Source organism: Stenella coeruleoalba, assembly GCF_951394435.1.
Source record: "Stenella coeruleoalba genome assembly, chromosome: 6".
NCBI classification, from domain to species: domain Eukaryota; kingdom Metazoa; phylum Chordata; class Mammalia; order Artiodactyla; family Delphinidae; genus Stenella; species Stenella coeruleoalba.
This window is the reverse complement of record NC_137151.1, coordinates 53791983-53807682: the sequence shown is the minus strand read 5'-3', so window position 1 is coordinate 53807682 and position 15700 is coordinate 53791983. Positions and strand designations below refer to the sequence as shown.

Here is a 15700-nt window from a genome sequence, read left to right as displayed (position 1 = left end):
AAAGGAGAAAAGGAATAAAAGGCACTTAATCAGTAGTTGCCTTTTTGCTACTGCAATCACGGTCCTAACTCTTTGAGGGGAAGCTGGCTTTCCAACTCCCCTTACCTCCCCCTACCAGTCCTAAGTTTCCATTTAAACAATTTCTTGCCTTCATGGAATCTTTTCTCATTTTCTCCTTCTGTCATTGATACCTAGTCAGTTCTCAATTTGGGATTCTACCCTATCGTGTATTTTCTCTGCCTCAACTCTGAGCAATATTAGACACACATGGGGACACACACACACACACACACACACACACACACACACACACACACACAGATATCCTTTTCTAACCAGAGCAAAGCAACCCCTATTCCTATCACATTCTCTAAATCTTTTCTACATCCAAGTCCCTACTCCTATCCATAAGTAGCACATCTCACTTCTTTTTGAGTGTTTAAGAATAGCTCTTCAGAGTCACACAGACTCCCTCTTTTATGCCTTAGAATCTTTACACTTTGTATTCGTCTCTGAGAAATGTCTCTTCTTGCCCTGCCAAAGCTAAGATATATCTTTGATATCCCATGCCGCGTATTTTCCCGAGAGCTTGTTCCACATGCAGCCTTCTATTATTTGCATGTTAAGGCTCTCTTCTGAGTCTACAGAAATATTCAGATGGCTCCTATCTTAAAAAGAAAAGAAAGAAGAAACAATTCTTGCACATATTGCCTCCCTTATTCATATCCTACTACACCAGCAAGTTACGTCCTTTCTGTTTTATTTGTCTCTAGATCTCTTAAAAGTTTAGCCCCTGCTTCTTCCTTATTGCCTATCCTTTCCTCATCACGAATGCTCTTCACTGTCTCAGAGGGCCTGTTCAGTAAAGTCCAAAGGCCTTTCCCCGGTATCCCAGGCCCAGCTCTGCCTTTGCACTCCTCTCATATCCTCCCCAGCACAGCCTGGGTGATCCCAACTGAAACACGGGTTGTTTCCCACACACACTGTTCCTCTCACATGCTCCCTCAGATTGGCACACTTCCAGCAAGCAATGTTTGCCTACTAAAATTCTACCCGTGCTAAATAGCAGCTTGCTTTCTCCAGACCATTCTATGCAGATATAACAATGCCCCCAAGCCTCCTGAAAGGCACATATTCTCTATAGGGTAACTCAGTCTACTACAGAACTTGGAGCAACCTAAGGGTGGAGCCTGGATCAAACATCTTGGTATTCTCATGTAGTACTTTGAATATTGCCATGCATAAAGCAGGCACTCAGCCAATATTTGTTGAAATGAAAGAAAAAGAACTGTATACTTCAGTACATAGCATGAACATAAGTGGAGATAGCAAGAAATATTTTTCTGAACGCTACTGGGGAAACGATCCTCTTGGACATAGAAAATTGTCATCTGGTAACTTCTAAGCCCTGGGGTAGTCCCAGGACAATTGGGGCAGTCCCGAACGAGACCTCCCATTACACTGCCTATGTGTCTTCTCTTGACACTCTCTTTCCCAGGACTCCAGGGAAGAGTGTTGAATTCAAACACCTTGAGGTAACTTCAACTCTTCTTTCCATCTGACTTAGTATGTCCCAGGATAATGCAGCTTAAATTATAAACTATGGATGGAGACAAAATTATATAACTATTAGGGTGTGCCAGGAAACTGAGTATGTTCCAGGATTTATTATTGTGAATTTACCATTATTTGGAATTGACAGAAAGGACCTAGGCTGTGATGTCTACATGGATCAAAACTCAAGTGGGGGTCCTGTGCAATCACAGTAAATCTAGTGTACTTTTTGGCTTATGTGTGCCTAATCTCACGAAATTTATTTCATTTCTGTAAAACTAAAATCTACCAGATATGCAAAGTAACTAAGTCTAGGGTGGGTGTGGTAGTAACTTAATCTGAGAAAAATTATTCCATGTAATAAACTATTACCACTGAATATGAAACTGCAATGAATACTGAACCTTATAGAGTAACTAAAATAATTTGGAGTCAAAATTCCTTGCAGCAGTACCCAGTCCAATGTGATATATCTAAAAATAATCACAAAGGATTATTTCTCCGGGACAATTGGTTCTAAAAGTCTTTTGCCTTCATGTTATTAATGGCAGCTATAATACTATCTACAATTTATTGAGTTTCTACTTTGTGTGACAAGCACTGTTTTAAATCCTCTTCATGATTATGCATTTAATCCCCATAACAATCATTAACGGAAGATATTTCTTTCCTTATTTGAAAGATGAGGGACCTTAGAGAAATTAAGTACCTTGCTTAAGTGTATGTGCGTGTGTGTGTGTATACACATACATACATCTGATACAGCAGCTCAGCCAGGATATGTACTCAGATTTCTTTGATTCCAAACTCCACACTAATAACCACAGGCAAAAGAAGCAAATCATTAAATATATCATATGTAAGAGCCTTGGTGTTCCATACTAAAATTTCTTTCTTTATATATCCTGTTGCCATTTTGAAAGAACTTCTCATAATATCTTTCCCGAAGCTGACTAATAGAGTGAGACAGAACTACAGGTTAGCAAGTCTTTTCCATTATTCAGTCACCTGAACTAGAGTTTCCCAAACTGTAGTCTGTATTTCATTGGAAGAGATTATTTTAATAGAGAAACAAAAAGAATTATTTTAATAGATTAATTCATTTTAATAAATCTTTTTATTAAAGACAAATCACTGACATAAATGTGATTTTAGGTGATACACAAATAATTTTATTTCACATAAATGTACTTTACTGTGTATTAAAAAAACTAACCAGAACATCAAATCAATGAATTCACAGGAATATAAAGTTTTCTTTTTAAATAAATTCATTTCAGTGTAAAAGACAAACTATACTTCATTTCAAAATTGTGCAAGTACCTACATTTTAACAACGGGAAGGTGCTTCACAAAGAATGGAAAATTAAGCAATGCGACAGAAACGTGACTTCCCAGCACGGAGCGCACACTGTGTGTTTATATCAGAAGGACAGATGAAACCTTTACCTGTGTTACATCCACCCACACCAGGACTCACCTCTGGTGACTGCATCTAGGGCACAGCCACTTCCTGTTGCTCCTCCTCCAATGACAAGTACATCGAATTCAGACGTGTTTTTCAAAGTCAGTATCTGAGCTTCTCTGGACGGAGGCTCCCTGTTAACAGGTTCTGAGACGTAGTCTGCTGCTTCAACAAAGGCCAGGTTCACCTGAGGTAAAAGACCATTTTCAAATGTTTGTCTGGAATGCCAATTTAATACATTTTACAATGTACTAAAAAAAGATTTGCAATGGAGATAAGGATAACCAGAGCTAGACCGGAGTCTACAGTCCACATGGAGTGAATGATAGAACCAACTGCCTTGGAGAAAAAAAAAGTCCTTAAAATTCTGTGTTTTTTTTTTTTTTTTTCCATGAATCATAACTATTTAACCGTGGAACACCTGGTTTCAGATTCAATATCTCAACTGATCGTTTTGGTTTCATATACAACCAAGTTCAATTAATTCCCACACTGTACAGCAATTCCCAAATACCTTGTCTAAGACAATTTATAGGAGAACATAAGAAAATGTTTTACCCGGTAGCAGCCATTCATTCAGATAACATTTAAAAGTGTGGAAAGGAGGAGGAAAAAGCACTTTATGCCTTTCCGCAATTTCTTAAAAGTATATGTTCTTCATTCCTTAATTCCCCTGACAAAAATATATTCTTGAGTCAGTACAATTAAAAAGAATCTGTTCACAACAGACGTTATTATCCAGTTTAAAATCAGCTCTGGCCAATGGGAATAATATTATATAAAGATTTTAGTCAGAGGCTTCCCCATTCAATGTTTTAACAGAAAATTATAGATTTTATATATTTAATACACGCTATTTCAATTTGTGAAAGCTTTAACAATAATATAATTAAAGCCAGCCATAGTCCCCTAAATGATAATGACCTTCCTTATTTCTAGTTCTTTCATTAGAATATAAGTTATCATCCTAAATCAAAAATGATGCTAGTCTTTATATTAAAAAAAGTAGTAAGTCAGAGTCAAAAGCTTAGAAAAACAGATATGTATCTGTTTTTTCTCCAAAATGCGAATACCAGGTTCGTTCACTATACTGAACAGTGCTGGTCACTGTTGCTCTAACAGTTAGTATTCCACAGATATGTGGCTTCTATTTTCTTTTCTTTAAATCACAGCATCAGCACAATCCACAGGGGCTGCGTTCTTCCCATTCTGCTGAAGGGCCGTGTATGAGGCTCTGAACCACAAGGCCAAGCTTCTTCCAGAAAAGGTGGTCTTAGCTCTGACCAAGAGATTGTTCTGATAAGCGATTTTTTACTCATTTAAATAAAATAGACCAAAGTGCTCCTTATAATTGGATTTCTATTTTAAAAAACCTAAAAGCCATAGAGCACATTGAAAGAAACCTGGATTAGAATCAGAGGGTCCTGGCTTATATCTTAGCACTTGTGTTTACTAGTAAAGGGACTTTTGACCGATTATCTCTCTGGCTTTTGTTTCTTCATTTGCAACGTGGGATGAAACCCCTGTGATGTCTCTATCTCTTTATCTTTGGGTTACCCTCAGTAAGGGAATAATGATATGAAAGTAGGTAGTAAACTATTAATTACACCAAAGGGGAGTTGTATTATTGTTAAATAATTTGATTCCTTAATAGCAGGGAACAGGAAACTTTCAAAACATATTTTACTAAGTATCATAAATACAAAACGTTATAATCTGGTACCATAATTTTTCAGACTATTAATTCAGATTCCAAACCACAAAAATCTTGTGCTTCCTTATATAACTCCTCCTAATTGTCTGCTAATAACCATTTCCCCATGTTCATATTTACATGCATTTAAGGTAACAAGCTAAATAAATGTAACTGGCTAGGTGCTGTGAAGAATATAAGACGCCTTTCAGTCATGGTCTTTGTTTTCCATCATCTAAGGAGAAGAATGAAAAAAACCACACACACACACACACACACACACACACACACACACACCGGTAAACACATAAAAGAATAAATGCCAAAATAGAGGAAAAAAAAAAAGCATCAAGCTATGACCATTCAGATTAGAGAGGGAGAGTCTTTCATCTGAGGCTTTCAACTGGGCCATGACAGATGGATAAGACTTGAACATGAGACTGACAAGTGACTAAACGCCAGAGCATTTTCACACATCAAAAGAATTGTGCTGACATTTGCTGCTTGGTAAGTTCTCTAGAAATAGTTGAAAATAAATGTAAGGATGGTACTATGGTAGAGTTCATTAGAACTTGGCAATACTAACAGACCCCATTCTACTCTGCTCACAGGTTGCAACCATGGAGATTAAACTCAGCAGAACCTCTTCTTCAGCAAGTACACCAGATCTGATGGGCATTTCTCATGCCTTTTGTGCATCTCTCCACTGACTATGCTGTTTCTCCTGCCCTCATCCCCTGCCTCATACTTCTCATCGGTACGCTCTAACCTGTCTCATCCTAACAAACAGTAAAAAAATGTCTCTTACATATGTTTCTAACAATCAGCCTGAAAATTCTTGAAGTAACTGTATACCCTTGCTTTTCTACTGCCTCGCCTCCTATTCACTCCCCAACTCAAGTTTAATATGAATTTTCACATACACCAGCACCACCACCATGACCAGACCACCAACACTGACCAATGTCCACTCTGCTGCCAAACCCAGTGAGCACTTTTCATCCTTCATTTCAGTTGTCATCTCAGCACATTCACTCACCTCAGCATCTGGAAGATGTCAGTCTGAAATGACGACCTCTCTCTCTCTCTCCCTCCAGCCTCTTGAACTCACTCTCTAGTTTCCTTTGGATGTCTGTCTGCTGTCCAACATTAATCACTGAGGTTCCTCTTGAGTCTGTCCTATTCACTCTTCTCAGATGACTAAAAACTCTCTCTAGGGAACATCATCTTCCTCCATATTATCAGATATCTTTCATGCCACCCTGACCCTCAATTATGCTCCCCTATTCCAGAACCTGGATATCAAACTTCCTACTTCATTTCGATGTCTTCATTTCGATGTCTCACGTTATCTCAAAATTCTACTGATAACTTTATCTCCCCAAACCTTTTTCCCTATAAATTTTCCTCATTTCAGTGAAGGTACTATTATATATCTAGTTGCTTGTGCCACTCTCTTAAGTCTCCTATCTGGTCAGTCATTGAGTTCTATAAATTCCACCACCTAAAAAAATTCTCACATCTAGTCACATCATCTTCACTGCCTTTCAAGTCCAGGTATCTTTCCTTTCCTCTATATTAAAATGATATCCTCCTACAGGTCTTCACACAGTTACCATTCGTTCTTCCAAGTCATTCTCCATACTGAAGCTGGGGTAATCATGTAAAAACCCAAATAATGTCATTTCCACGTGTAAAACCCTTCAAGAGCTTTTGACCTAATACAACATAAAGGTAAGCATCTTTAGTTTCTAAGATGCGTCATAGTTTTTCAGAGTAGCTTAAATCTAACAAAGAAATGGACAATACCAAGTGCTGGTGGTGATACAACACAATTGGAACTCTCTTATATTGCTGATGGAAATGCAAAATAATCCAGCCATTTTGGAAAACAATTTGAGAGTTCTAATAAAGGTGAACATACACTTACCATACAGTGGCCCCCCCCAGGTGATTTACTCAAGAGAAATCAAAACCTGTGTTCACACAAAAACCTGTAGGCAAATATTTACAATGGCTTTATTTATAATTGCCAAAAATTATTAAAAACTCGAACATCCTTCAACTGGTGAATGACTAAACAAACTCTCGTGCACCCATGCACTGGAATAATAATTGGCAATAAAAAGAACAAATTACTGATAGTCACAACAACATGAATGGATCTCAAAAGCATCATGCTAAGTCACAGGTTGAAAAATTATGGCTTTCCACCCAAATCTGGCTGCTACCTATTTTAATAAACTTTTATTGCAACACAGCCACACCCAATCATTCATGCCCAGTACACGACTGCAGTAGCAGAGAGGAGTAGTTGCAACAGAGAAGGTATGGTCTGCAAGCCTAAAACATGTACTGCTGGGCCCTTTAGAGAAAAGTTTGCCAATCCCTTTGCCAAGTAAGAGAAGAAAGACTCAGAAGTCTACATAGGGCATGATTCCATTTACATGATGTTCTGCAAAAGCAAAAGTATATGGTCAGAAAACAGATCAGTGATGGTCAGGGTCTGGAGATGTGGTGGGGAGGAATGACCACAGAGAATATGAGAGCTTTTGAGGATGACAGAAATGTTCTATATCTTGACTGTGGTGGTGGTTATATGACCATATGCTCTTGTCAAAACTCACAGAACTGTATGTCATAAAGGGTGAATTTTACTGCATGTAAATTATACCCCAAATCATACCTCAATAAACTTGACTTAAAAAATAATAAGGGGCTTCCCTGGTGGCGCAGTGGTTGAGAGTCTGCCTGCCAGTGCAGGGGACATGGGTTCGAGCCCTGGTCTGGGAAGATCCCACATGCCGCAGAGCAACTAGGCCCGTGAGCCACAACTGCTGAGCCTGCGCGACTGGAGCTTGGGCTCCGCAACAAGAGAGGCCACGACAGTGAGAGGCCCGAGCACCACGATGAAGAGTGGCCCCCGCTCGCCGCAACTAGAGAAAGCCCACGCACAGAAACGAAGACCCAACACAGCCAATCAATCAATCAATCAATAAATAGAAATACTGTAGAATTATTTTAAAAATAATAATAAGTAACCATATACACAGCAATTATGCACCAGGCATTATTATTAGGGTTTTACTTTTTTCACTCACTTGATCCTCACAGTGACTCTATGATTTCCATTTTACAGAAGGAGTAACTGAGACACAGAAGTTAAGCACTTGGCCTGTGATTACACAGCTGGTATATGGTAGAGCTAGGAATTGAACGTATGCAGCCTGGTGACACAGACTAAGTTTTACATCACTACAACATACTGATTCTACGTATAATTTGAGAAAAATTAAGAAAGAGACTAAATCGTTATAATAGGATGAGATATCACCAGTTATCAAATGCAGAAAGTTTGGGGGTTTTTTTGTGGTATGGTTCTGTCGTGGGGGTTTTGCTGAACAATCCTTCCCAAAATATATTTTTTAAAATATACGGCACTATTGAGGGTAATTTATTTAATTTCTGACACTACATTTAAAACAACACTTTATTTTTGTTTATTTTTTTCATAAAAGCTGGAAAGTGTTGCAACTGAGAAGCTAAGCACAAGTTTATCTTAGAGGCAGTAAACACAGCCTAAGGCCCTCCTTATAATATGACAAGAGAAAGACTCATTTGGGCTTCACATGGCTTTGAGTCACAGAAACACATCTGCACTCTACCTTCCCTAGAATATGTCGATTGAGGAGAAATAAAAGGAAAGCAGTAGGAATAAAACAGTAGTGGTAAGTAACAGCACGCTTTAAGAAAGGGGACCTTTGTGCTCCAAATCTTCCCAGACCTGCTAATCAAACTTCGCAGACAAATTAATCAAGGCAGTTGATTGAACAGGAATCTGGACGGATCCAGAGATTCTGGGAGAAGGCTTGGAAAGGCAACATGCCCTAAGTCACCTAAGAAGACACCTCACGCACCACTGCACTTCCTCATCCAGTGGAGGCCCTCAAGGATTCTACAGACTGGAGGACAAAACAAAAAGATAAAGAGGAAATTATAATAGTGCTTAAAAGGTGGATTAAAGATAGAGAAGAAGCTATAAGAGCCATGGGAGGCAGGAGCCAGACCTGAGAAGGTTTCCTGGAAACCACAGCTAAATCAGGTCAAGAAAGACTAATAGGCATTAGCTGGGTGAAAATGCCAGGAAAGGAGGTTGGCACAGCATGTGCTAACCAGAAGTCATTGTAGTGAATTGGTCAGCATACTACTTTCTTAAAAACGTGAGTTACACATCCAATATTTAAAAATTGTTCCCATATCTGTGAGTCTAGTTCTGTTTTGTAACATTTGTTCACGTTTTTCAGATTTCACATATAACTAAAAATATAGAGTATTTGTCTTTATCTGACGAATTTCAATTAGCGTAATACCCTCCAGGTCTATCCATGTTGTCACAAATGGGAAGATTTCACTCTTTTTTTATGGCTAATATTCATCGCATATATATACCACATCTTCTTTACCTATTCATCTGTCAGTGGACACAGGTTGCTTCCATATTTGCCTATTGTAAATAACGCAGCAATGAACACTGGGGTGCATGTATCTTATTGAATTAATGTTTTTATTTTCTTCAGGTAAATACCCAGGTCACCAGCGGGGAGAGGGTGGGAGGATGGGAGAAATAGGTAAAGGGAATTAAGAGGTACAAACTACCAGTTATAAAATAAATAAGTCACAGGGATGTAATGTACACCACAGGGAATGTAGTCATTAATACTATACTAACTTTGGTGCATAATCTATAAAAATATCAAATCACTATGTTGTACACCTGGAACTAATATAACATTGTGAGTTAACTATACTTCAACTTAAAAATAATATAAATAAGTACCATAAATTGCTATGTTTCACATAAAAATTAGGATTTCTATCTGAGATCTGCTGAAACTGAACAGCAGCTGCTGCCCTTAGGCAGGGCTGTGCACCCTTGTTAGCCCAGGATTCCCACTCACTGGCTTCACACGTTCATCATCCCAGCCTGGCCCCTGCAGGCATATAAGTTTGCTAAGCCTGGACTAAAGACAGGACAAGTCCAGCACTATCAGATTCAGGATCTATTACCTAATTCAGCCACTGACATCAGAAGAAAGGAGAGCCCAAGACACAAAGCAAACTGCCTTGTGCCTAGCATAAGTCCAAGCACAGATCCAAAACAAAAAATTCTTATCTTGGTAGAATTAGGAGAATACCTAATATTTAATATTACTTTGATGTTGTTATTTCTGATTATATTTAATTATCGTGAGCTGTGGGGAAGTAGGTGGTTTTTTTTTTAACTTGTAAGCAAAGGTTCCTCTACATTTTAAAAACATAAAATTCCTCCAGCATTCTGATAGCAAACATATGGCTTTTGTCAAGAGACTGGCACATAGAACACCTATACAGAATTGAAAGCCGAGTTCATAATCTTTGAGAGTTTACATCCCAGAGAACAAAATGGGATTCAGAATGAGATCAGTTTTACTATGTCTGTACACCATTAGACTTGCAAATTTAAAAAAATATATATCCTAGACATTTGCAACTTCAGGTGAGACCGAAAACAAGACCTAATAATTAGTGTCTATTTCTGAAAGAAATGCATACTTAAAGACCACATGCAATTAACAACCAGGTTGTCCTGTAATCATGTAGAGTGATAACTGGAGAATAAAGTAGGGTTTCATGCAAATCACTTCTTACTGCAACTATCACTCTCTCTCTCTCTCTTTCTCTCATTATGTGATTGAATCATATATATTGATAATGGAATCATTAGATTTAAGGGGAATGGCTTCATGTTTTGTTGTCACTGAAAAATACCATATTCCATATTCCTGGAAAGGAAATGCAATAAGCATCTCCTTAGAATGAATCCTAAGATGTTTTAATGACCTTTCACCTCCTGAATCACTTTGATTCTAAACAATGGTGTTTCTTCTTATACTTACAGGACAGTAAGCAACATTTCTCAATATAAACGTACTGGGTGAGGGATTCATGATTACTCAGTAGGAAGACTGGCTAATAGGTGGACTGTCATCTCCACTGGGGACCAGACAAGAGAAAATAAAACAAGTCCATCTTTCTAGGGTGGCTAAGAAACGAGCTCTAGCTCACCTTGAAGGTGCTATCGCGCCTTTAAGTGGTTGTGATTCCTTTAAGAAACCGCAAGGAAGCTCTTTTAATACCAATCACAACATAGCCAAATCATTAAATTATACAACTTTTTTATAGCTGAAAAATAGGGAAAACCCTTTGGCTTTGTCTGGATCTACTTCAAATAAAATCACATAACTACGTGATCTGAGGTTTGAGGGATACGTTTTACCAGTTTTCAAATAAATATTTTAAAGACATAGAATATGTGTTTGGAGGTGTCTGAACTTGATATTGCTCTTCTATTCCAATAGTGTGCTGAGAATGAAAGGATCTAGAGAGGGAGCCTGAGAGCAGGGAGTGCAGAGAGGGAAGAAGAGCTGCTGCTAGCCCACACAATAACAAGCCAGGTCCCTTGGGTCTTACCATGACACCGAAGTGGGGCTTCCCTGGTGGCGCAGTGGTTGAGAATCTGCCTGCTAATGCAGGGGACACAGGTTCGAGCCCTGGCCTGGGAGGATCCCACATGCCGCGGAGCAACTAGGCCCGTGTGCCACAACTACTGAGCCTGCGCGTCTGGAGCCTGTGCTCCGCAACAAGAGAGGCCGCGATAGTGAGAGGCCCACGCACTGCGATGAAGAGTGGCCCCCGCTTGCCGAAACTAGAGAAAGCCCTCGCACAGAAACGAAGACCCAACACAGCAAAAATAAATAATAATTTAAAAAAAAAGGAGGGAGTCATCCTTTGACCAGTGAGGAAACGGAGTTTTGTTATTCTTTGGGCAAGTAACTGAGAGAATCAGAATCTGATCCCTGGTTTGACTCCAAATCCCATGTCCTCAGCTCTGCTAGGTTATCTTTCCCTGTATGTGTGGGTTACCTAGGGCTCTAGGTCCACCCACCTTGCAGGCACCAGCGTTGCAGGGAACAGCTGATGGCAGCCAGTGGAATCAGAAGTCTGAGAGAACCTGCTTTGCCCATGGCCAGACACCCCAGGCAGTGACACCGAGGGTTCCACGAAATAGCACTTTTCCTTAAAAACCTCCCTAACACATACATTTGGAAATGGATACAGAACTGAAATGGGACTCACTTTCCCCCCCCATCCCTCTCAGGTGAATAAAATGCTGACCCAATGAGCCAAAGGACCATTTCCAAGTTTCTCAATCCAGATGGCCCTTGGCTGCATTTTAATTTTAAGTTCAAAATAGTTTGGGGTATAATTTGTGATGCACGTTTTCCATTTCTCGGTGAATTATTTCATCAAATATATACACATTTATACTTTTTCTAGTTTATACTCACAAGCATATAATTGGATCTCAGAACTTCTTTGCTGAAAAATCACAAATTTTGAAATAAAGCATGTAAAATTATTTTGCCTAACATTGTCTAACATCTTAAAGCATCTATTTTCTTAATTTGCAAACTCTACCAAAAGGGGGCCTACCTAGCATTAACACAATGTAACTATTAAGCTGGAGAGGGAAGCTAGTAGACTTTTCCCAAAGTATTTCTAGAAAGTTTCCTCAGTCCCACAATATCCCTAAAAAGTTTCTTAAGGAGGCCTTAAAATGGATAAATAGTTGAAAGTGAAATGCAAAGTCAAATCAAAATGAATGTCAATGTTGCTCAGTTAGCAACAGCCTACAAGCTCACCAGCTGTCAACGCTAATCATAGCTCAGTCGTTGACTCACTGTGTGACCTATCGCAGTACAGTTAACCTCGCGGATTTTGTATGCCAGCAATAAAATAGCATCACAAACTCCTCGAAGGCCTGATGTGAGTTATAACTCAAAGATATTGCCATGGCCCCACTTTGGGAGCGAAGTGTTAAATAAAAACCAAAATTATAAGGAAAATGATAGGATGCACTTCAAAGAACATTTCCAGCTCTGTCTGCATAATTTCAGTACTTTCATGAAACAAGCCTCTGAGAAACAGTTAACCATATAGAGTTAGTTTCAACTCGCCTTATGGAAAATACAATGTGTTCAGAATCCTCATCGAGCTTTAGATATCAGACACAGCCCCAACATATTTAGTTGTGTTTCTAGGAGAAAAACAATTCTTCCAGGAATCTAGGCACAGGGTTCTAAACAAGAGAAGAAAATGAATTATACAGTCTTTGGCATAAACTCTAACAATAAAACTGTTATCAAAAAAATGCAGCTTATTTGTCAAACTGATTAGAAATTAAAGTCAGGACACAGATTTAATGGCTGGATGCTTAAAACTTTTTCTCTTCTTCCAGAGAACACTGCTGGATTACACTTCCCACCCTCCCTTACAGCTGGCTAGAAAGGATCCAGTGGGTCAAAAAGCTATAAAACATGGAGAAGCCACTAGAATAAAGGGACATAGGTCCGTGAATGACTACAAGAAACAATTCCCCACCTAGTCACACTGAAGTGTAATGTGAGTAAGGAAGAAACCTTCATTATAAGCCACTGAGCTCTGGGAGCTGCTTATTACACCAATTAGCTTACTCCACTTGATACACAAATAGGAGATATATTTAGCATTACAACCCAAGATTTGCAATTCCCATACTTTGTATACAGTCCAGAATCTTCCTCTGACGGGTTAGACCCCACCATATATAGAAAAATAAATCCATAGAGATAGAGCTCCAAAAGGACAGATAATCAAACGCAAACCATGGTGCAGAGACATTTCTTCCTTCACGTTTAACGTAATGCTGATGCTGACAGCTCTCTAAGCAGGCAGATGAACCTTGAAGCCTATTATTCAACCACTAGTCCTTTCTCCTCCTAAATATACATTCTTCATGGGGTCTCTAACACTACAGTTCCCACCTAAACATTAAAATCAACAGAAATGAAGACTGTTTGAGAACAGTTCCTGTGACAGCACTTTTATAAGATGTTTTTAAGAGAAATGCTGTTTATGAACCTATGAAAAATGCCTCTGGAGATGTAAGACTGTTTACTCAGAGAGGACAAACAAGTCTGGTAGCCAGAACTACCTCACAAAGTTAAAAGCAATCTGGTAAGCAGAAAGCCAACGTGTCAGGTGATAATTTCAGCTACATTAGTGCTCGGGAAGATTTCTACTGATTTCAGACCCACAGAGACTCTTTAGCTTAGGAGCCAGAAGAATGTTTACAACTGAGGTTAAATTCTTAAAGATACTAAGTGCATTCAAAAAATAAACAGTTATATTCAATCAAAGATACTATTGAAAAGTGATACTTAAGTAGAATTTTTACAATTGAAATTTTCTCAGTTGACACCTTGTCCTAGATGTTATGCTTATGATTTTAAGTATAACTTAAAAAAAATTTAAAGCACTTTTAGTTTTACAAAAAAAATTGAGAGGACATTCCAGAGATCTCCCATATACCTCCTGCCCCACATACAGCTTCCCCCATTATCAACATCACTCACCAGAGTGGCACATTTTTTAACCAAAGATGAACCTACACTGATACATCATAATCACCCAAAGTCAGTAGTTTACTTAAGGGTTCACTCTTGATGTTGGACATTCTGTGGTTTTGGACAATGTATCATCACGACAGTATCACACAAAGTATTTTCATTGCCCTAAAAATCCTCTGTGATCTGCCTATTCATCTCCCTGCATACATCCCTGGCAACCACTCATCTTTTTACTGTCTCCAAAGTTTTGCCCTTTCTGGAATGTCATATGGCTGGATTCATACAGTGTGCAGCCCTTTCAGATTGGCTTCTTTCACTGAGTCATACGCATTAAGGTTCCTCCATGTCTCCTCACGGCTTGATGGCTCATTTCTTTTTAGTGCTGAATGATGTTCCATTGTGTGGATGGACCACAGTTTAGTTATTCATTCGCCTACTGAAGGCCATTTTGATTGATTCCAAGTTTTGGCAATTACGAATAAAGCTGCTACAAATATCCATGTGCAGGTTTTTGTGTGGACATAAGTTTTCAGCTTCTTTGGGTAAATATCAATAGGTGTGACTGCTGGATCATATGGTGAGAATATGGTTAGTTTTGTAAGAAACCACCCAACTATGGCATTCCAAAGTGGCTGTGTCATTTTGCATTCCCACCAACAATGAATGAGGGTTCCTGTAGCCCCACATCCTCACTAGTATTTAGTGTGCTTATGATTTTGATTGGTTGTGCTTATAATTTTTTTAAATTTATTTATTTATTTTTGGCTGTGTTGGGTCTTCGTTTCTGTGCGTGGGCTTTCTCTAGCTGCAGCTAGCGGGGGCCACTCTTCATCGCGGTGCGCAGGCCTCTCACTGTCGCAGCCTCTCGTTGCGGAGCTCAGGCTCCAGACGCGCAGGCTCAGTAGTTGTGGCTCACAGGCCTAGTTGCTCCGCGGCATGTGGGATCTTCCCAGACCAGGGCTCGAACCTGCGTCCCCTGCATCGGCAGGCAGATTCTCAACCACTGTGCCACCAGGGAAGCCCTGTGCTTATAATTTTGATTTCTCTTTGATTGATATTCATCTTAAGGTTTCTCTAACCTCTACCAGTTTCTCTGGCCAGCAGTTAATGTAAGCAGCATTATGCCAATAAAAAGCTCAGCGATTTAAAGAAACCTGGTGCTGTATCTCTCTTATTACGCCAAACCAGGCTAGGTCTATTTCAAATATTTTATATCCTGTATGGGGGTGGGGGGGAAAGAAAGAGGTATAATAGATACTAAAGACCTGCTAATGTGTCAGGTACTGTGATCATTATCTTGTATATTCTGAACTGGTTAGTGCTTGGCAGGGGAGAAAAGCCTGGGAGTAAAGTGACAGTATCCTTACCTTATAAAGAAACTTAGAGTTCTGGAAACTTTCATAACCTGTGCACAGTAACAAGCTCACCAAAACCCGGCCACACTTGCTTAACAGACACATTCAGGGAGCTAAATATCTTTTCATTTGAGGAACCATTAAA

General features: G+C 39.2%; 1 protein-coding gene across 6 annotated transcripts in view; it reads right to left on the bottom strand.

The window, feature by feature from the left end:
• GPD2 (glycerol-3-phosphate dehydrogenase 2) overlaps window positions 1-15700 on the bottom strand; it is a 199917-nt gene that overhangs the window by 75896 nt on the left and 108321 nt on the right. For all 6 annotated transcript variants that reach the window (XM_079923816.1, XM_079923811.1, XM_079923813.1 and 3 more), the window contains one exon: window positions 3035-3206. In XM_079923816.1, coding sequence (XP_079779942.1) covers window positions 3035-3206 — 172 coding nt within the window. The remainder of the gene's footprint in view (window positions 1-3034; window positions 3207-15700) is intronic.